This window comes from Monodelphis domestica, chromosome X (genome assembly GCF_027887165.1).
Source record: "Monodelphis domestica isolate mMonDom1 chromosome X, mMonDom1.pri, whole genome shotgun sequence".
In the NCBI taxonomy this organism is placed as follows: Eukaryota; Metazoa; Chordata; class Mammalia; order Didelphimorphia; family Didelphidae; genus Monodelphis; species Monodelphis domestica.
The window spans coordinates 10001518-10024049 of NC_077235.1; the positions used below are offsets into that span (position 1 = coordinate 10001518).

The 22532-nt window shown below is 41.5% G+C and overlaps 1 protein-coding gene across 7 annotated transcripts in view; it reads right to left on the reverse strand.

Moving 5' to 3' along the window:
* Positions 1-22532, reverse strand: part of CSTF2 (cleavage stimulation factor subunit 2) — a 34234-nt gene that overhangs the window by 2863 nt on the left and 8839 nt on the right. Inside the window, exons 4-14 of one of the 7 annotated variants that reach the window (XM_007507787.3) lie at positions 22200-22336; positions 21620-21739; positions 21399-21518; positions 20479-20596; positions 19547-19609; positions 17836-17904; positions 17218-17359; positions 16450-16622; positions 15340-15596; positions 6807-6902; positions 5637-5762 (exon numbers count right to left, since the gene is read on the reverse strand). In XM_007507787.3, the coding sequence (XP_007507849.1) occupies positions 5640-5762; positions 6807-6902; positions 15340-15596; positions 16450-16622; positions 17218-17359; positions 17836-17904; positions 19547-19609; positions 20479-20596; positions 21399-21518; positions 21620-21739; positions 22200-22336 (1418 nt within the window). In that variant the 3' untranslated portion in view covers positions 5637-5639. The remainder of the gene's footprint in view (positions 1-5636; positions 5763-6806; positions 6903-15339; positions 15597-16449; positions 16623-17217; positions 17360-17835; positions 17905-19546; positions 19610-20478; positions 20597-21398; positions 21519-21619; positions 21740-22199; positions 22337-22532) is intronic. The other 6 variants (XM_007507788.3, XM_056809171.1, XM_056809172.1 and 3 more) reach the window with 6 other exon arrangements.

Below are 22532 nucleotides of genomic sequence, written 5' to 3' on the forward strand. Positions count from 1 at the left end.
AATGCTTCTTTCTTTTTTTTTAAAACCCTCCCCTTCCGTCTTGAAATCAATACTGTGTATTGGCTCCAAGGCAGAAGAGAGGTAAGGGCTAGGCAATGGGGGTCAAGTGACTTGCCCAGGGTAACTCAGCTGGGAAGTGGCTGAGGCCAGATTTGAACCTAGGACCTCCTGTCTCTGGGCCTGGCTCTCAATCCACTGTGCTATCCAGCTTCCCCCATGATGCTTCTTTCTAAAATCCTACTGCCATCATCCCCAGTGTTTAAGCCTGCTTCTGGGTCTCTGTCTCTCTACCCCTAGTCCCTCCTCTCATATTTCACACCCTGCTAAAGAGAGAGCCCCAGGACTGCAGCAGCCTAAGCCTGCCCCAAGCAGGGCTGGAATTGGCCAAAGGAAGGAATTTACCAACTCAAACAAGCCAGCTGAGGAGTCCTTAAAAAAAAAATCCTTACTTTCTGTAATCAACTCTAAGACAGGGGCAAGGGGCAGGAGTTAAGCATATGGGGTTAAGTGACTTGCCCAGGGTCACACAGCTAAACAGTGTCTGAGATCAGATTTGAACTTAGGTCCTCCTGACTCTAAGCCTGGTGCTCTCTCCATTGAGCCACCTAGCAGCTCCTGAGTACTCAACTAATGGTGCACTAGCATGATGAGCAGTAGCAGAGATGGGTCACAATTGGCTGCACCCCAGCCGGGAAGCAGAGCCTTGCCTCTAGCTGCAGATTCCTTCTGAGCAAAAGCACCAAGAGATGAGCAGTAAAACCCACCACATGCCACTTGCTATCCCTCCATCAGCCACTGTCTCACACTGCCAACATGCTGTCTCTGGCACAAGGAATCAAGGGGAAGAGACAGAGATTTTCTCTATCTGAGGGACCAACAATTCAAACAACTTAAGAACAATCTATACCTCTCCTGATGGTGCCCCAGAGGCAAATTCTGGTTGTCTTAAAAGCTAGTGTGTTACTGGAATGGGCCCCTGGGAAGAAGCAGACTGCCCTGAATTTACATTTGGGGCATTCTGATAAGATATTTGCATGCTAATGAAATAAGGAATGTTCCGAGGCAGAGTGATGTGGTCGGCATTTACAAGAAGTGGGTACAACTACCTAGCACATGCCATCAAGAAAGTCCATCATCATTTTGGACACATTTCTTCTTATTTATGAAACTAGAATTAGATGGACACATTCCAGCTCTGAAATTCTCCTAATTCTAAACAGGATTTTCCCAATGCACAATGCTCCCTGTTTCCTCCAGGATCAAATACCAAATTCTCTATTTGGAATTCAGTGTTTGATAACCTGACCCCCCCCCCCCCCAAGTCCTCTTCTAACCAGTGACACTGGACTCTTGGCTGTTACATGAACAAGAGCCTCTATTCTCTGCCTATCTCCCATGCCTGGACTGCTCCCCCTTCTCAGTTCTGACTACTGATCTCCTTGGCTTCCTTTAATTCCCAACTAAAATCCTGCCTTCACCAGGAAGCCATCTCCAACCCCTCTTCATTATTTGCCATTTCTCCTGCATATAACTTGTGTGCCTAGTTGTTTGCTTGCTGTCTCCACCATGAGACTGTGGGCTATTTGGTGGGTAGAGCCTGTTTCTTTGCCGTTCTTTGTAGTGCCTGCACTTAGCACGGTACGTGTTTGGCAGATGTCTACAGATTGAATGACATATCCCATCATGCAATGAAATGATTAGTCAGGACCAGGGATCTGGTTCTGAAGAAGTTGTAAAACATGGTGGCAATCCATCATCGCTGTTTCACTCCAGTGTGTATGTATCTATGAAGCTCTGTGGGGGTGGTGTCCAGGCCCATGCCTGTGTTCTAGACTGCTATGGATTGGGCTGGACCTAGGAAAGATTGTGCTTGGCTGGCAAAATCTTTGAGAGCCTAGGGCCACCTTCATAGTGAAAGAAAAAGAAACTTGGCACCCCCCCCCCAGTTTCCACTAAGTTACTGAATTTCAGAGATTTTGCAAATTGGAATTTACAAATGAACCAACAACCCACAGAATACTGCTGAGGTGAGTTGTGATGAGTTGATTTTGGAAGATGAGGATGATAAGAAGGAAGGGAGATAATGTGTCAACCTGTAATCATTTAAGTCTAAAAAACTGTTGGGGTTCATGATGGATTTTTGGATGAATTGCTTCCTTGGCTACATGCTAAATTCTTATATCAAAATCGGCTTCATTAGAAAATCTATTATTGGGGGAAGGGGTTCCATAGGGCAGGGCAGATCCAAGATGGCACAGGAGGTACAGAGCCTCATCTGAGCTCTACCAAATTACCCCCTCAAAATACCATGAAATAACACCTCAGAATGAATTCTGGAGCAGTATAACCCACAAAAAGACAAGGCAAGGTAATTTTCCAGCACAGAACAACTTAGAAGGCCAGCACAAGGGATCTAGTGCACTGGAGTAGAGGTGGAGTGTAGTATATACCAGGGCAGGCTCCACCACAGCAACAAGCCTTAGGTGCAACTGAAGCAGCAGCAAAGACTGGGGGAAGGGGGGGGGGGGAGGGCGGGGGGCAGCCATAGCCACAGACAGTAAGGGGGAATGTCAGATAATCACTTAGGAGATTACGAAGGTCCCTTTGCTGGCTCTGGGTGCAAGACTTTTGTCACATTGCCCATACACAGAACCAGGTCAGACTGGGGGCATGATCTCAGAGTGAGGAAGAACATTAATAGACACCATTGCTTGTGGCCACAGAGAAATAGGGGACCCTGGTCACAGTTCCAAGGGAGAAAAGAATGCTTGGGGTTATTCACAGACCAGAGCACAGGCCAGAAGAGTATTCAACACACCTCTCCTTATTATATGCCACCTTGGAAGAACTGAAAGCAGATAGATGCCTGGAGCTAGCTCTGAAGGCAGCTCACCAAAGAACCTAAAGCTTGAACAGTGCCCCCTTTACCACTGGCACAGAGCCCAACTTTAATTAAAAGAAAAGAAAAAGGCTGGAAAATAAGCAAACAACAAAAAAAGAAACTCAACATAGAAAGTTAGTTTGTTGATAGAAGACAAGAAAGTCAATACTGCTGCATCCAAAGCCTCCAAAAAAATAAGAATTGCTCTCAAACCCCAAAAGAATGAATGGAGATCTAAAAGGGTTTTAAAAAATCAAATAAGAAAGGCAGAAGAAAAAGTGGGGGAAATAAATGAATAATACAAGAAAATTATGAAAAAAGCCAACAGTTGTAAAGGAGGCACAAAAATCCAATGAAGAAAACTCCTTAAAAAGCAGAACTGGCCAAATGGAAAAAGATATGCAAAAATGCACTGAAGAGAACTTCTTTAAAGGCCAAGTTGGCTCTATGGAAAAGGAGGTACAAAAAAATTCGCTGAGGAAAAGAACTTTATAAAATTGGCCACATGGGAAAGGAGGTATAAAAGGTCATGCAAGAAAATTATGCCTTTTAAAAATTAGAATTGGGCAAGTGGAAGCTAATGATTCCATGCATCACCAAGAAACAACCAAAATCAAAAGAATGAAAAGAAAATGTGAAATATCTCATTGGAAAAATAACTGACCTAGAAAACAAATTCAGAAGTGATAATCTAAGAATGATTGGACTGCTTTCCTGGAAGCCATGATCAAAAAAAAAAAAAAAGAACTTAGACATTATCTTTAAAGAAATTTTCAAGGAAAACTGCCCTGACATTAGAACTAAAGGGTAACATTGAAATGGAAAGAACCCACCAATCATCTTCCAAAAAGATAACTCCCAGGAACATTATAGCCAAATTCTAGAACTCCCAGGTCAAGGAGAAAATATTGTAAGAAGCCAAAAAGAACTGAAATATTGTAGCGCCACAGTCAGGAGGATAACACAAGATTTAGCAACTTCTACATTTAAAAATCAGAAGGCAGAAAATATTATATTCTAGAGGACAAAGGAGCTAGGACTTCAACTAAGAATCACTTACAAAGCAAAACAGTATAATCCTTCAGTTGAAAGGGGGGGATGCGGGGGGAGATAGTCAATGAAATAGAGGACTTTCAAACGTTCCTAAGGAAAAGACCAGAGTGGAATGGAAAATCTGACTCTCAAATATGAGACTCAAGAGAAGCATAAAAAGGTAAACAAGAAAAGAGAACTCAAAAGACATTCTATGAGATCAAACTGTGTATATATTTCTACACAATCAATTGGGCATAGAAAATCTATTTTATCCTACAGAAAAGCAGGAAGGGAAGAGGATAAGAAAAGAGGGCAAACTGGGGGAAAGTGGAGATCAGAAACTAAACAGAGTGGAGAAACTAAATAGCATGGAGAGTAATACACGGTAATCATAATGGTGCAAAAATTTTTTTTACAAGACTCTCTAATAAAGAATTAATTTCTCAAATACATGGAGGTGTGAGGAGTTAAATATATAAGAATCTTCAATTGATAAACGGTCAAAGGATATGAACAGATGGCTCTCAAGACAATTAAAGCTTTCTATGGTCATTAAAAAAAAAAAAACCCCAACAAGCTCTAAATTCCTATTAACTAGAGAAATGCAAATGAAAACAACACTGAGGTACCACCCCACACCTATCAGATTGGCTATTAGGACAGAAAAGGACAATGACAAAACTTAAGGGGGGGACATGGGAACGTTGAAACACCAATTTCCTGTTGGAGGAGTTCTGAATTGATCCAACCATTTTGGAGAGCAATTTGGATCCATTCCCAGAGGGCATCAGAACAGACATACCCTTTGACCCAGCAATACCATTACTAGGTTTGTATCCCAAAGAGATTAAAAACAAAAAGGGGAAGAGGACCTATATGTACAAAAATATTTAAAGCAGCTCTTTGGGGGAGTGGGGAGGGGAATGACACAAAGAATTGGAAAGTAAAGGGATCTCACCAATTGGGAATGGCTGAGTAATTTATAGTATATGATTGCAATAGAATACTATTGTGACAAGTAGGAGGGGGAGCTCAGAAAAGCCTGGAAAGATTAAATAAACTGAAGCAGAGTGAAATAAAGAGAACCAGGAGAACACAATAAGTAACTATGAACAACAGCTATTCTCAGCAATACAGTGATCCAAAACTATCCCAAAGGCCTCATGATAAAACATGCCATCTGCTTCCAGAAAAAAGATCTGATAAGAATCTGAATCCAGACCAATCTTTTTTTTTTCTTCTGAGTTTCCTTCTACAAAAAGATCAATGAGGAAATGTTTTACATGACTGTACATGTAAAATCTATATAAGATTGCTTATCATATCAATGTGGGCGGGGATTGGAGGGAAGGGAGGGAGGGAGGCAGAGAGAATTTGAGACTCAATATTCTTTGAAAAATGCTGGAAACTGTTGTTTTATGTAATCAGGGAAAAAGAAAAGAAAATTTAATTTAATAAATAAGAAAATATACTGGTTACTATGATATGCAGTCACTTTATTGAAATGCTCCGGGCACTGGCATATCCAAGATGATTAACTCAGAACCTACACAAGATCACTTCCCTTCATGGGGACTGGCCTGGCTCTGCAGAAGCAGAACAGAGATGAAGAGAGAAACAAAGAAAGATCCTCAGGCTGAGCTTTTGGGTGAGGATGGACGCAGCCTGAGCAGAATACTCCAGCCCTGTGCCCTCCCCAGCTGGGCATCCATTTGCTCACCATTCAAGGGGCACCAGTAGATTTCTGTATCTGTTCCTTTAAAATCAGGATACTCTGCCGTTGCTCAGGAGGCAGCATAGCAATTTGGTCTGCGGTCAGTTGGAGCACTTGCATAATCAAAGCAGCCTGTGAACAGAAAGCAAGACAATTACAGAACTGTAAGAAAGGTAGCTACACAAATCCCCGTTGCCACTGAGCTGGCTGTGGGGAAAAAGGACATCAAATGGGGGGAAGAAGAGAAGAGAAGCCACTTTAGACAAAGGAAACAACAGGCAATTAGAAGGTGGTTGGAAAAAGGCAGACAGAGAAGGCTGCATGCGAATCAAAACACACTCAGGTCATGGCCTGGAGGAGCCCAAAGGCCCCATGGCAACTTTAGGAACCCGCAAGCTGGAAAAGTCTTCCACTGCCAGGCCCGGGAAGCAGCCAAGTGTGGTGGAAGCCTGAATTTGGACTCAGGAAGACCCAAGTTCAAATTTCACCTCAGTCACTTCCCCTCTCTGAACATACATGTCCTCATTTGTAAAATATAGGTAATAATAGCAGTCATCTCATAGGGCAGTGGTATCAAATCTGTAAACCACTATATGCAAACCATATTTGCTATCGTTATTCCCATCACGCATGAGTTTCACGCAATGATCTAATGTGCAGAGTTAATAATTGCTACCATTTAGAATGCTTTAAGGGTTACCAATTACTTTAGAAACATGATTTCATTTGATCCTCACAACCAGCTAAGGAGGGAGCTGCTATTATTAACTCTATTTCAGAGCTGAGGAAACTCAATCAAGTGACTTGCCCAAGGTAACAAAGCCAGGAGAGATCTGAGAAAGGATTCAAACTTGGGGTCTTTCCCAAACCAAGTCCAACACTTTATCCATAGTACCACCTAGCTGCCTCATCAGCAGGAACTCAACTACAATTTATATAGAGTGAAGGATGGAAGGGAATGTAGGCAATAACTCTCTTCAGTTCTTTCCACCTTCCACAAAAGAGTCATCACTGGTAGACCAACCCAAGAGCAGACTATATAAATCTCATACAGTAACTAGGCCCAGGCCTAGGCCCAGGCCCATGGGCACCACTACTCAATGGACACAGAAAATCCTCCATGCAAGGGTACTGCTCCCACTGCAGCCTCATTCGGTAGAGAGAATAAAGACTTACCTTTTCATGATCCTGTGGAGTAACTTGGTTCTGTCCAGGACTAAACCCCCCAGGCTGACCTCCACCCTGCAGACCAGATCCCTGCATGCCTGGGACCTGTGTATCCAAAAAGGGAAGGACACAAAGAATCACAGATAACAGGGAACTAAAATTAGCAGTGTCTAGAAGGGTTTGTCCTAACCACAAGATCAAAGGAAGAAAGAAAGGTCTTGTATATACACCCCAATAATCAGAGCAGCACTTTCTAGGGTAGCCAAATTGCAAACAAACAAAGCAAAATGCTCATCAAATAGGAGAATGGCTTCAATCAATCAATTATCATAGAATATAGCGTTGTAAGAAATAACAAATTGGAGAAAGTCAGAGAAACTCTGTTGTAGTCAAGGAAGTAGAAGCAAAAAAATATCAACTGAAAGAGAAAATAAACCCCCAAAAGAAAGTTGCATAATTATGACTCTGGTTGCCCTGGAGAAGACATGAGAAAATATACCTCTCTGATTATGGGAGTGTTTATTTATTTAAAAAGTCATTAACACCTATGGTAGAAACTGGAAGTAAAGAGTGAGTGAGAGAAGGACAGACTGACAGGGTATGCTTTGTAGTAAAAGTAATAACTAACACCTGTCATGGGAGCTGACAAAGGAGAGACAGTGACAGAGGGAGGAGGGCCTGCTCGAAAACTGCCCAGATTAACAGAAGACATGGAACACTTAAATAAACCCAGTATAAAAAAACCAACCAAACAAGCATAAATGCTTTCTTTAGGAAAAAGAACCTGAGAACCAGATGGATCTACAAGAAGATCCTACCAAGCATTTGAAGAACAATGAATTCCAACATTATAGAAACTGCTAGAAAAAACCCAAATGCTGTCTGTGACACAAACAGGGTTTTAATATCTAAACCAAGAAAAAACAACTCTAGACCAATTTCCGTAATGAATATTGATCTAAATACTTTAAATAACACACTAGCAAGGAGATTGCAACAATACACTACAAAGATCCTTCATTATGATATCCAGGTTCAGTATTATACCAGGAATGCAGGGTTGGTTCAATATGAGGAAAACTCTCAACATAATTAACCATATCAATAACCAAATAGCAGAAATCACAGGATTATCTCAAGAGATGCAGAAAAAACCTCTGACAAAATACAACACTCAATCCTATTAAAAATGCCAGAAAACCTAGGTTCAAATCTGGCCTCAGACCCTCCCTAGCTGTGTGACCCTGGGCAAGTCACTTGACCCCCATTGCCTAGCCCTTACCACTCTTCTGCCTTGGAACCAATACACAGTATTGATTCCAAGATGGAAGGTGAGGGTTAAAAAAAAAAAACAGAAAATACAGGAATAAATGGAGACTTTCTTAAAAATTCAAATGTACAACGACGACCAATATGGAAGTGTGTTTTGCATGACAATAAAAAAATGCTAGTAAAAAAAAATTCGTATGTATTTAAAACCCCATTATAGGGGATAAACTAGGCCCCTTTTGAGTAAGACCAAGGGGGGAAACGAGGATGTCCATTATCACCATTATCACTACAGCAGTAAGACCACAAAAACAATGGAAGGAATAAGCACAGGCCATGACGACGGTCTACTCAGGGTGTGTTTTGTAGGAAAATTAGTGCCATCTGTCTTACAGGTAAGCCAGATAACAGAGACAAGATAGACGAGACCTATTCCTTAGGAAATGTGATTTTGTGATGGGAGCTGAACTGATGAAAGCCAGCCAGCCAGCCAGCCAGGATAAGTAGCAATACCAGCCAAGGAGGCTTAAAAAAAAAAGGGAGGGGGGGGGGGAAACACCCTAAAACCAAGAACTACAGGGCTCTGGCTCCCCCTAGGGCCGAGTCCAAAATAAGAGAGCTTTTTTTAAAAACCAAAGGCCCTACACCTAACCTTCCCAGAAAGGACAGCCTTAGATAATTTTTCATTAGCAAACCTAAACAATACTGGTAGCCTGCAAAAAGACAGAACAAAGTCCAATAACACCTCATTGGTCTGAAAGTCAAAATTCTGGTCACTGCCATCATCTCAAACCCCAGAAACATGAAGCAAGAAAATGGCATCTGAGCCCCTGAAATACTTAGGCCATGAAAGGGGGCTCCCACTCAGGGCAACCTGTTCAGATGTTGAGTCATCATTGCCTACTTCCAGGCAGTAACTTTCAATCGACAGACCACCGAGTTGGCTCCTTTGCATCCACCCCTCAAATGCTAAGGTGAAACCCACTGAGAACTGAACCCTGGGGGCTTACTAACTGCAGGAGATTTTACTTAAGTCCCAAAATTTAAATTCCGCTCTAAGATTTTGCTCATTTTTCATTTTATTTTTATCTACTTTTTTTAATTTTTTTTTTATTTTTATCTACTTTAAAGATTTCTAGCTTCAAAGCATTCATCAGTAAAGAGAAACCAAGTAGTCCCTAGGAATTCTCCACAGCCTAATAGCAAAAGGAGGACACAAAACATTTATGAATATTGTGCTACTTTTGCTGTAGGTTTAAACATCCTTGCTCAGGAACTCCATTAATAGAGCTGCTAAATTGGACAATATGTCCAATTGGACATATTATTGAGCTTGGAGGGACAGGGGATTCTTTTTTCTGCAGAGGGTTATCTACCCAGATTGGGGGGATAGGGAGGGGGGAGAGAATCAAGAGCAGGACTATAGATGTAGGGAGCAACTGTTAATTTATGGGAAAAAGCATGTTTAACTCATCTCATCATCCCATTAAAAAACAGCCAACATTTGATAGAAGGGTTCCTTCTGCTCCAGGTTCTAGCCCATGAGCAGAGGAGAAAGGGCAGAAGCAGATAATAATGAGATGGCAGGGTGAGAAGGAAAGGGAGAACAAAAAGACACCAGAAAGGGACTAAAAGGTATGAAGAGGGAAATGTGTTGCAGGTGGGCACCTTCCCTGTAACAAAGCTGTAAGAACTGCCTAGAATCCTGGGAGATTCAGTGTCTTGCCTAGGGTAGCAAGAACCTTGAACCCAGGTCTCTTCTGTCCACGAAGAAAGAAACAAAGAAGGTGATTCTCAAATAAAAGGGAATGGCTAAATACCGTGTGGCAGAAATGCAATGGAATACTTGAGAGCATTCAAGATGGACCACAAAGATCTTTTTGAAATAGGTGCAACCTGATGACAATCAAAAGAGGAAAAGTAAAGGAGAGCCAATGGGCATAAACTCCCAGTGGTGACTTGGAGGGAAGACCTCCCCAAGTCTGAAGTTAGTTCCAAGCAAGAAGAATTGCTTGTCTTGAGAGGAGGAGGTAGGGAAATGAGATTAGAGGGTTTTGATACAGATATATTATTAGCAAACTGTTCCTAAAATATCTTATTATCTATTTGGGCAACGGACTGACCTAAGTTACACATGGGTTAGATGTGTTCTTCAAACTTCAAGCTGCTTGTTCACTGTTCAGAATTCTTCTACAACTCCCTTCCTCCTCCAATCCATTTAAAATCCCAGTCTTGGAGGGACAGAGCCAAGATGGCAGCTTAGTAGCAGTGAAAGCTGAAATCCTTTTGACAATCCTTCTAAACCAATCTTTAAAAAGCACCTCAAAATGACAGGAGTCAAAAACCAACAGCAAGACAGAGTGAAAGGGCTTTCCCACTAAACACAACTTGAAAGGTAGGCAAAGAGGGTCGATTTTCAGGGGATAAGGAGGAACCAGGAGCAAAACTGCATACAGAGGAGTACTGGCCAAACCCCCATTGTGCCTGGTTCGGCAACTGTATAGGCTAACTTTGGGATTCCAGGACTCTGGATACATCAACAAAAGAGGACCTCAGACCCACCCCTTGAAGTCCCAGATCCTAGCACCAGCCCACAGTGATGCCTGGAAGTGCATAGCTTGAGGGCCCTTTCAAGCCTGCACTGCTGTGGTGAAGCCCTAGCCCCAGGGCAAAATAGCTCCCAATGCTAATCCCAGCAAGTCAGCAGCAGAGGAGACAGAATCAGCAGCTTTCAGAATTCACAGGCAAAAAAAGGCTGGGAAAATGAGCAAACAGCAAAAGAAACACTTAACCCTCAAACATTTCTATGGGGACAAATAGCAAAGCACAGAACCAACAGGGAATGGTGAGATCAGAGCAAAACTTAAAACAAAAAAATGGGAATTGGTTTCAAGCTCTGGAAGAATTAAAAAAAAAAAAAAAGAAATCAAAATCAAAAACAAAAAAGACAGGTCAAGGAAAAATGGGAAAAAAGAAATGAAAGTAATGCAAAAAGAATATAATAGCTTAAAAAGAAGAATTGTTCAACTGGAAAAACAGGAACAAAAATCCAACAAAGAAAAGAGTGCCATGAAAACTAGAATGAAACACATGGAAAAAGAGGATGCAAAGGTAATGGAAGAAATGCAGTCTTTAAAAATTAGAATCAGGCAAATAGAAGCTAATGTGTATTAAAAACCAGAATCCTACCATATGTTGTTTATAAGAAACACAGTTGAGGCAGGTAGACATACATGGATCCATGGCTGGAGCACAATCTATGAGGTTTCAACTGACATCTTGATAAAAGGCAGAATAAACAATGAAGAAATACCAATACTTAACATAGATGCACCAAATGGTATAGTTTCCAGATTTTTAAAGGAGAAAATAGTAAAAACTATACTAGTGGGGGACTTCAACAACCCCCTAGCAGAACTACATAAATCTAACCAAAAAATAAATAAGAAAAGTAAGGAAAGTGAATGAAATTTTAGAAAAGTTAAGATTTAATAGAGAAATGGAGAAAATGGAATATATCTTCTTTTGAGCAGTAAATGGTACATATACAAAGAATGACCCTGTACTAGGGCATAAAAACTTCACAACCAAATGCAGAAAAAATAAATGTAACTTTTCAAGATTGTAATGCAATAAAAATTATATTCAACAAGGGTGCATGGAGAAGCAAATTAAAAATTAAATTGGAAATTAAGTAATCTAATTATTCAAAATTGGTGGGTCAAAGAACAAATCATAGAAACAACCACTGACTTCATTGAAGAGAATGACAAATGAAGACATTTTTGACATATCAAAATGTATGGGATACAGCCAAAGCAGTACTCAGGAAAATTTATATCCTCGAGTAATTATATCCATAAAATAGAGAAAAAACAGATCAATGAATTGGGTACACAACTAAAAAAAAAATCAGATAAAGAACAAATTAAAAATCCCCAGATAAAGACTAAATTGGAAATCCTTAAAAAAAAAAAATCAAAGATGATATTAATAAAACTGAAAGTAAAAGAACCACTGAACTAATAAACAAGACTAGGAGCAGGTTCTATGAAAAAACAAATAAAATAGATAAGAGTATTGGTTAATTTGATTTTTAAAAAGAAGGGAATCAAATTACCAGCATTAAAAACGAAAAGGAAATTATTAGGAGCTATTTCACCAATTTTATGACAACAAATCTGATAATTTAGGTGAAATGGATGAATATTTACAAAAATACAAATTGCCTACCATTAACAAAAGAGGAAATAGAATCCTTAAATAATCCTATCTCAGAAAAATAAATTGAACTCCCCAAGAAAAAGCACCCAGGCCAGATGAATTCACAAGTGAATTCTATCAAACATTTAAAGAACAAGTAATCCCAATGCTATACAAATTATTTGACAAAATAAGCAAAGAAGGAATCTTACCAAATCCTTTTCATGACACAAATATGGTATTGATTCCAAAGCCAGGCAGACCAAAATCAGAGAAATAAACTACAGACCAATGTCCTTAATGAACATGGATGCAAAAATATTAAATAAAATACTAGCAAAAAGACTACAGAAAGTTATAACAAGGATTATCCACTGTGACCAGGTGGGATTTATACCAGGAATGCAAAGATGGTTTAATATTAGGAAAACCATCAGCATACCTGACCACACCATAATTGACCATATCAATAATCAAACCAACAGAAATCACATGATTATCTCAATAGATGCAGAAAAAGTCTTTGACAAGATAAAACACCCATTCCTATTGAAAACACTAGAAAGCAGAGGAATAAAAGGACCTTTCCTTTAAAATAGTAAGTAGTCATTTAAAACCATCATCAAGTATCATCTGCAATGGGGATAAGTTGGAAGCTATCCCAATAAGATCAGGAGTGAAGCAAGGATGCCCACAACCACCACCATTATTTAATATTGAACTAGAAATGCTAGCTTTAGTAATTACAGAAAAAAAAAAAGAAACTGAGGAATTAGAGTATGCAAAGAAGAAACTAAACCATCACCCTTTACAGATATGAAAATCCTAGAAAATCAACTAAAAAACTAGTTGAAATAATAACTAACAAAATTGCAGGATACAAAATAAACCCAGATAAATAATCAGCATTTCTATATACTTCCAACAAAACTGAACAAGAGTTAGAAAGAGAAATTCCTTTTAAAATCACTCTAGACAATATAAATTATTTGGCAATCTATTTGCCAAGACAAACAGGAATTATACAAACACAATTACAAAACACTTTTCACACAATTAACACTAGATCTAAACAATTGGAAAAAGGTTAATTTGTTCATGGTTAGGCCAAGCTAATATAAATAAAAATGACAATCATACCTAAATTAATTTGCTTATTCAATGCCATACCTATCAACTACCAAAAAATGTTTTATAGAACTAGAAAAAGTAACAATAAAATTCATCTGGTAGAACAAAAAGGTCAAGAATATTGAAGGAATTAATAAAAAATGTGAAGGATGGTGGCCTAGCAGTGCCAGCTCTTAAACTGTACTATAATGTAGTGATCATCAAAATAATCTGGTACTGGCTAAGAAAAATAAAGGGGTAGAACAATGGAAAAGATTAGGGGTAAGTGACCTTAACAATCTAGTGTTTGATAAACCCAAAGATCCCAGCTATTGGGATAAGAACTCAATATTTGACAAAAATTGCTGGGAAAACTGGAAAACAGTATGGCAAAAATTAGGTTTAGATCAATATCTCACATCCTATATCAAGATAAGGTCAAAATGGGCATGATTTAAACATAGAGTGATATTGTAAGTAAGTTAGGGGAATGTAGAATAGTTTACCTATCAAAAATATGGAGAAGGGAAGAGTTTAAGACCACACAAGAGAGAGAGAGAGAGAGAGAGAGAGAACATTACAAGATGTAAAATGAATAATTTTTATTATATTAAATTAAAAAGGGGTTGTACAAACAAAATCAATGCAACCAAAATTAGAAGGGAAGCAATAAACTGGGGAAAATTTTTTTATAACAAATTTCCCTATAAAGGTCTAATTTCTCAAATTTATAAGAATTCAAGTCATCCCCCAATTGACAAATGGTCAAAAGATATAAATAAGCAATTTTCAGATGAAGAAATCAAAGCTATCAACAATCAAATGAAAAAATATTCTAAATCCCTCTTGATTAGAGAAATGCAAATTAAAACAATTCTGAGGTAGCATCTCACACCTATCAGATTGGCCAATATGACAGTAAAGGAAAATGATAAATGTTGGAGGGAATGTGGCAAAATCGGGACCCTAATGCTGGTGGAGTTGTGAACTGGTTCAAACATTCTGGAGGGCAATTTGGAATTGTGCCTAAAGGGCTATAAAAGAATCCATACCCTTTCATCCAGAAATACCACTATTAGTTCTGTATCCCAAAGGGATTAAAAAAAAAAAGGGGGGGGGGAAGAGAAGGATTTGTTTGTTTGTACAAAAATATTCAGTTGCACTTTTTGTGGAGGCAAAGAATTAGAAACTAAAAGGATGCTCATTAATTGGGAAATGGCTAAAGAAAATGTGGTATATGATGGTGATGGAATACTATGGTGCTATAAGGAATATTGAACAGGATGATTTCAGAAAGAATTAGAAAGACCTACATGAACTGATACACAGGTAAATAAGCAGAACCAGGAAAACACTGTACATGGTAAGTGAAATATTGTGGGATAATCAAATGTGATTTAACAGCAATACAATGATCCAGGACAATTCTGAGAGATTTATGACAAAGAATACTACTAGAGAAAGAACTGTTGGGAGTATAAATGTAGATGAAAACATTATTTATCACTTGTTTATTTTGGTATATGATTTGGGGTTTATATGATTATTCACGTAAAAGTGAATAATATGGCAATATGTTTTGTGTAACAGAACATGTATAACCAAGATTGAATTGCTTGTCAACTCTGGGAGGGAGACAACACGAATCATATAACTTTGGAAAACTTATGTGGAAATTTGTTATTATAATAAAATGAAGATAAAACATTAAAAAAAATCAAATAAAATCCCAGATCTCGGCCCTGAATGCAATAGCTATAGCAGCCCAGACAGAAACATCAGTCTCTAGGACACAGCTGCAGTGGCTAAAAAGGAACAGCATAAAACACACCTGAATTCGAATCTCATTCACCATGCCTCCCATTCCTAAGAACTTGAGACAAAGCAAGGAAGAAATGGTCAATCAGGCTTGCCTAGAATACTCACTGATGATTAAGAGAAGATGTGGGGATACACATACCTGCCTGGGTCCCTGGGGGCCACCGGCTCCCATGTTGATTGGTCCAGGTCCCTGGAGTCCCCCAGGCATTGGGCCTCTGGGGCCAGGGCCTCTTGTTTCCATTGCTCTGGCATCCATGCCTCTAGCTTCCATTGCCCTTGACTCTAAGCTTCGGGCCTCCATCCCCCTGGCTTCCATTGCTCTGGCATCCATGCCTCTAGCCTCCATTGCTCTGGCCTCCATTGCTCTGGCATCCATCCCTCGGGGGTCTCTTCCACCTGTGTGTGGGGTTAAGCAGAATCATCACCAGCAATTGGAAGACAAGTGTTTGCTTGTGACATACCACTTGGACAAAATGAACACTAAGAGAATGAATTAAATTCAAATAAATAACTCAACTTAAATTTGGACTCCAATTTCTTGTCCACTGTACAAGTCACATACTCCTAGCCAATTACTCTCTATTTCTTCATCTTCATTTCTTTTAACAACTGTCTGAGGGCCGCCCCCCCCACCCTACCCTTTATCCATACCCCAGTCTCCACAACAAAACCACCCAACATATTGGCCAGACCCGACAACGAATGTCTGTCTTGCTACATGCCGAATGTTTGTCTTTCTTCTGAGAAGAAGGTAAGTTTTACTGTCAGCCCTCTGGACTCAAGATTGCTGCATCCTCATTTCTTTCCTACTATATGAGGCCTTTTTTCTTTCTTTCTTTCCTTTTTTAAAAAAACAAAAACAAAAACCCTTACCTTCTGTCTTGGAGCCAGTACTGTGTATTGGCTCTAAGGCAGAAGAGTGGCAAGGGCTAGGCAATGGGGGTCAAGTGACTTGCCCAGGGTCACACAGCTAGGAAGTGTCCGAGGCCAGATTTGAACCTAGGACCTCCAGTCTCTAGGCCTGACTCTCAATCCACTGAGTTACCCAGCTGCTCCCTCTTCTATTTTCTTTTAAAGACAAAAACCCATGTTTAAACTTAACTTGAATAAAAATATTAGAAGTGTTTGCTAGTCCTTTTCCCCAACAAACTGTGGCCACTAAAAAGAAGTTACATCAAAACTCTTGACTGCTGGCTTACAAGTTACAGCAAGGAATGTAGCTGGCTCCATGTAATGGGTTTCCCCTTACCTCTGCCATCCATGGGTGGACCCCTCTGATCCAGCATAGGTCCTCTGGGCTCTCCCATGAGAGGCCGGGGCTCTCCCAGTGGTCCTCCCCTCATCTCATGTGGAGGACCACGGCTGTCATGGCCAGGGACATGGTGCATAGGAGGACCCTGATGGGGTGGCCCCATGTAACCTCTGTAGACAGAAAAAGGGAAAAGCAAAAAAAGGAGTCATCCAGGAAAGGGCGAAGAAGCAAGAGACTAAAAATAAGCCTGACACCAAAGCTTAACTCTATATACCCGCGGGAGGAAGATCATTGTTGCTGGACAACTAAATATACCCTTAGTGGTGCTATGTAATAATTTATGCATTGCTAGAATTACCACAGAAAACCAGTCACAAATGGCCACCTGATGAACACTGTCCCACTCAACAGGACACTCATGTTCCAAATGGTAGCATGTTGCCAATGGGGACCTATGTCAAATCATATGTAGTAACATGCGATGTTACATATATGTAGATATATGTTGTCTAGACCACCCTGTCCAAATGCTTGACCTTCCACCGTTGGGCACTTATGGAAGATTGCTGAGGAAACAATAGCCACAGTTAGCCCAGGCTGATGTGCCCTTCTGCAATCTGCAGTTCTGTTCCACGATGCACTTAGTCCCGGACAGCATCTGAGCATATGGCACTTTTTTGGCATGATTGATAGGGAAAGTCTTTGCCCCAAGCGAGGGGGCACGAGTTAGTTATAGCTCGTCCTTCTCGGTTTGTGCTTGCTTACCTGGGTTCTACTTCTCCAGTGACTGAGAGCAAAGTCCCTCCACGTGGGTCATTTGGAGCATCTCCTAAAAGACCTCGGGGAGGTGGGCCGCCAGCAGGCATAGGTCCACGTTGCATAGGGGCCCTGGGGTCTGGCATTGGCACTGCCATGGAAATAAATGGGGAATTACCAAAGTGCAAAACCAAGTAAGGACACTCAGAGAAATGACTCTATGCAACAGAGTCAACACAACTCAGATACCCTCGACCTCAACAAAATACCTCATCCCAAAAGGATACTTCTGAAATTCAAGACCAGAAAGTAGGGAATGAACAGAGCCCATGCCACATCAGCAGTGCAAATGGAATTGCCAACTGTGCTCTCTGCCCTTGTTGGGAGGAACTGAACTCCTGGGTTTTGCTCACAACTTGGCAAAAATGAACACTGCTGTGTTTCCAAGGACCTCTTAGCCAGGGAAAGCCTGCTTGCCATCCTACAGACCACTGTTATTCCTGCCACCAAGAGGAATCAGTACTGCCTCCAATAAAGGTCTAGCTTAGGCCAAAGTATTGCCCTTTGGGGCTCTCCTCTTTTTAGGCCCCACCCTGAATATCACAAGCATAGGAAACCTGCAGTTACCACGGGTACCTTGAACTCGCTCAATTGGTGTAGGCCCGGCAGGTCCCACGGGCGAGTGCTGTAGGCTCCCTGGGTGAGCAGTAAGTTAGAGAGAAGGAAAAAGAGCAGAGAGGCATGAATGGCTTACACACGCACCTCCAACACCCACACCCACAGACCCAGAACTACAGATTTGCACACATGCTCACCAATGCTCAAAACCACTTCTAGTTCAGTTGTTTGCCCTGGGCTGCCAAATCTCCTTGGGCTATGTTAGTTTCTTTGTGTGTCTGAAACACAGTTTTACTTTGGGAAGATGGATTCCCAGAGGTCTGTGACCAAGGCATCAAAAAGAAACGAATCAAACCTGTTGCCCAAATTTGACTAAGGAAGCAACACTAGCCTCCTTCAATTGTTATTTCTGCTACAATCTATTTTCTTCCTAAAAATGTTGTTTGAGCTAGAAAATGAACAGTCATCATCCAATAATAAGGCCGCATGCTCACAAGCAAAACACGGCAGGTGTAGAAGGCAGGCAGGGCAGATTGTGAAAAGGCTGCAAAGCACATGGGGTGGCACAAGCAAAAGCAGCCAACATGATGTTGGTTACTGACTCTCAGAAAAAGAAAAAAGCACTTGAGAGAATGAGATCATCTTTGGAGAGGATGATGAGCCATGCCCACATCCATCCATACTCACACATCAACAGCACAACTGCAAAAAGCACTAGGAACACAGACAGGTGGGAGAAGCCAGGGAGACGCCAAGCTCTCAGGACTTCTCACTGTCTCCTCCTTTCACCATCACACACACGCACAAGAAACAACAATCCTAGGACAGGTCAAAACACAGAAAGGCAAGAGGGAGCCTGACTTCTTGCTCCCTCTACCGGCATGCAAGAAGAACTGCTATCAAGGACCCCCAAGAGCCTAGGGTTTAGAACCCCATGGGTCTTCCTTCTGTGGCTAGAAAGGTAGTATACTCCATCCCTACCTCGCTATACTCAAAGCACATAAACCCTGAGGGAAAGGGCAAGACAAGTGTCGAAACTTTGGTTGCTGTCAGTCACCTGTGGAGTGAATTATTGGTTCTGTCATTTCAGGAACCTTCCCCAGTGCACCAATTTGAAATGAGAAGGAGGGCAGGACATTTTATCTTAAGGCCCTGCTTTGTCTGGGGGCCTTGCTTTCTGGACCTGTTGCTCTTGAACCCCTTGAGGGGAGATCTGACTTCTCAGAGACTCAGTGAATGCTAGACATTTGAGGAATATTTTTGGAAAATAGCAGTTGAAACTACTGAATCACTGGTCTCAGTGAGAAGGGGAGAAGACCCTTCTCCTGGCTCTCACTGCAAATGTACCACATTTTCTTTGCTTTTAGTATCTGGCCACATGGAGACAGAAGACAGGAAGTCTGGGGTTGCTGTTGCTATTGTGACAAAGAGCCAATGCACAATGACACCGACAATGCTGCCACCGTCATGGTACAATGTTGGCTTCATTGGCCTGTACTCCCCCCAACCGCTCTGAGCAGGGTTTTAAACCATCACCCTTTTATGCACCCTGGCTCCATTCTGTAGGAGGGGGTGGGGGGAGGAGAAAGAGAGGGAGAGAGAGAACATGCTAGCATGAGTACAAACCCATCAGAAAAAAGTGCTGCTAACTGCACTTTAAGCTCTCATCATTGATGCCTGTGCAAGTAATCCCTGTTAATCAGTAATCCAATCCACTTACCTTGGCCTCGATCTAGGGATACAGGCCCACCGCCTGGCATTCCAACCTTGGATGGCATGCCACCTGGAAAACAAAGGCCAAGGAGATCCCAAGTTAGGACAACAAAAACGCCCCCAAATCACTTCTTCCTTCCATAGAATTGTAAGCCCACAAGATGAAGTTCAGCCACTGGTCCTGCTCCTTCTACCCCCACCAAAGTGACTGCACCTGTGGATCGAACAATGGGGGCAATTATCACCGAATAGATTATCATCTAGTCCATGTACGCAGAATGAGCACCTTCGGAACCTTAGGAAACACATCAGTGGAGAGTTGCCACCTCTTCCCATGGGGTTTTTCTCTTGGCATAGGAGGTCCTGACAGATGGGTGTCTTTGACCCGTACAGCACTGCTTTTACCCAGTGCATGTTCCTGCCACTCCATGGCTAGATACATGGAACAACTCAGCCTTAGGCTCTACGTGGCCAAACCATGTCATGAACGGCAAATTACAGGGAAGTGGCCTTCACTTCTTTCCAACTTTAACCCCTCAATACTCTAAAGACAGAGTAAATACCCAAAGTACTCCAGTAAATCACAGGCAAGAGATCAAAACCCAGGAGTAAGAATGGATCCAAGTCCTTCCTCTTTTCTCTACTAGGTTCAAAGCATTCACGATTACGATTTCAGCCTAACTTTTTCAGAAAGAAAATCATGTCAAGCAATATATTTATTCTATGGAGTTACCCCAAAAGGAATCCCAAAGAGTCAAGATTGTCATGAATGAAAATGAACAAACATTCATGATATGTCACATCTCTATAGCAGCCTAAGGTGCTGCAAACACTTTTCATGTATTATCTCACTGGATAACATGCATGCAAAGAGCCTTAATTCTCTATGGATGGTATTAGAAGAGCCTGAAAGCATTTAGGCTCCTAAGCACAGCTCACCTCCAGGTGCCAAAGGGCCAGGGCCAGGTCCGGGAGTAGGCATTGCTCCTGGTGCTGGAACGCCACCTGGCAAAGGTGGCTGCATCAGAGGAGGAGCTCCATTTACATGCATTCCACCCTGAACAAGAGAAGAAATCAGAGCCTGTGCCATGTCCCTGTGGGGATTTAACAAATACACTAGTTGATGATGACAACCCTAAATTCCCTTCAAATTGATCACTCTAAACATCCCACCCAATATCTCTGTCTGTCTACATGGCATGCCCTCCCACAGGGCAAAGGGACTATTGCTGACACTGATTAGGGGATTAGGAAACCAAAAAGAAATAAAGGTAAGATCCTGAGGCTCCCTTTAGAGAAATCCTAAGCAATGATGCTTTTAAAGCAAAGCTTCCGAATCCTGTCTACTGAGAGAATTTGGGGTGGGTTTGGTTGAGGATCAGTTTTGCAAGGGTGCTTCTCACACCTTGGGCTACTTATTCCAAGTTCTTCATGTAGAGGGGAAGGGAATGAACACTTAGGAAATGCCGATGTGCCAGGGACTGAGCTACGTGCTTTCAAAATATGATCTCACTTGATCCTTTGAGGCCCTCATTACTGCTGCACACAAAGCCAGAGAAGACAGGCTAAGTAAGACAGCAGCTAGTGAGGAGAGAAGGCCTGGCCCTCTATCAGAGCCCCCAATTGCAATTCCACTATCCACAAATCCCAAATTTGAAGAGTTATACATTGATTCCCTCCCAAGAACTCAGTGAGGCCATCAGAAAAGACATGCTTGCCACAACCTGAAAATAGCTTTCACTTGAGCAGCTTCATTTGTTTAACTTCCTTCTCACTCCACCCCAGGTCTTTACTACACTCTCACCAAGGGTCCAATAATATTCTAAGACAGAAAGAAGAGCTCATGTGCAAACTCCTACCAAGGGCTGTGGTTGAGAGGCTGCAGCATTTGGCTGGTTCATTGGAGCACTAGGTCCTTGGCCGGGTGGCGGGTTACCTTGAATTAGAGATGGGATATTTGCTTGACGGTGTAAAATTTTCTACAGGAAAGAGAGAGACGCATGTGTTGCAAATGGCCATATATGTAACAGGATAATCAGAAAATCCGAGCCTCCCACCACAGGTGGCCAGCAGAACTTACCAGTGCAATCTCTGGGTCTACAATTCGCATCACTACTTGTGCCTGCAGTAAAGCATAGGCTAGCTGGGGGTTTTGGAGGAGCATATTTCTTGCTTCTTGGGGACTGTTCTGTACACAAAGCTAAGGGAAGAAATATGGCCAATCAGGTCCCAAGGAGACAGTGTGAAATAATACAGTGAGAGCTCCAGTCCATAAATCTGAGAAGCCTTACCTGGAAGAATCTTCCACGATGCCAGCAGTAAACACCCCACTCAACTTGGGGTCTTCAAGAGCCTATTTACCACCCCACCCTCACATATACACAAACATGCACAAGTACCCCTTCTAACAGATGGACCAGATCTTCTACAGGTCCCTCACAGCTCATGCCCTAGGTCCTCTTGGTCTAGTAGAGCAGGAAGGACATGACTTCTCCAGTACAAAAGTATGCCAGAGAGGATGCCTGTGCCACTAAACCTTGAAGAAATCAAAGAGCAGCACTCTTGTCTGCGGTTACACCTCTACACCAGGGAAAGCAACTTCTATTCACACCTATGATTGCTCTTTTAATGCAACAGTTCTCATGTTATCAATTTCCTACCTTCATTTGTTTCATCAACTCAAACATCTGTTCTGGTGGCAGACTGGCAACTGCTCTGCTGATGGATTCTGGAGCATCCTCTGGGCTGATCGGGTCTCCATAAGGAGATTCAATGATGGGGGCACCAGTGCCAAGGCCTAATCAGGACAAACACAACAAAAACAAAACCCCAAGTCAAATTATTTCAAGCTGCTTGTTAATATTAGTGTCTTATAATTGTTATAAATTTAAAGGTTTTTAAAAATTAATTTAGTCAATTTAGAACATTATTCCTTGGTTACAAGAATCATATTATTTCCCTCCCTGCCCTCCACCCACCCTTCTTGTAGCCGA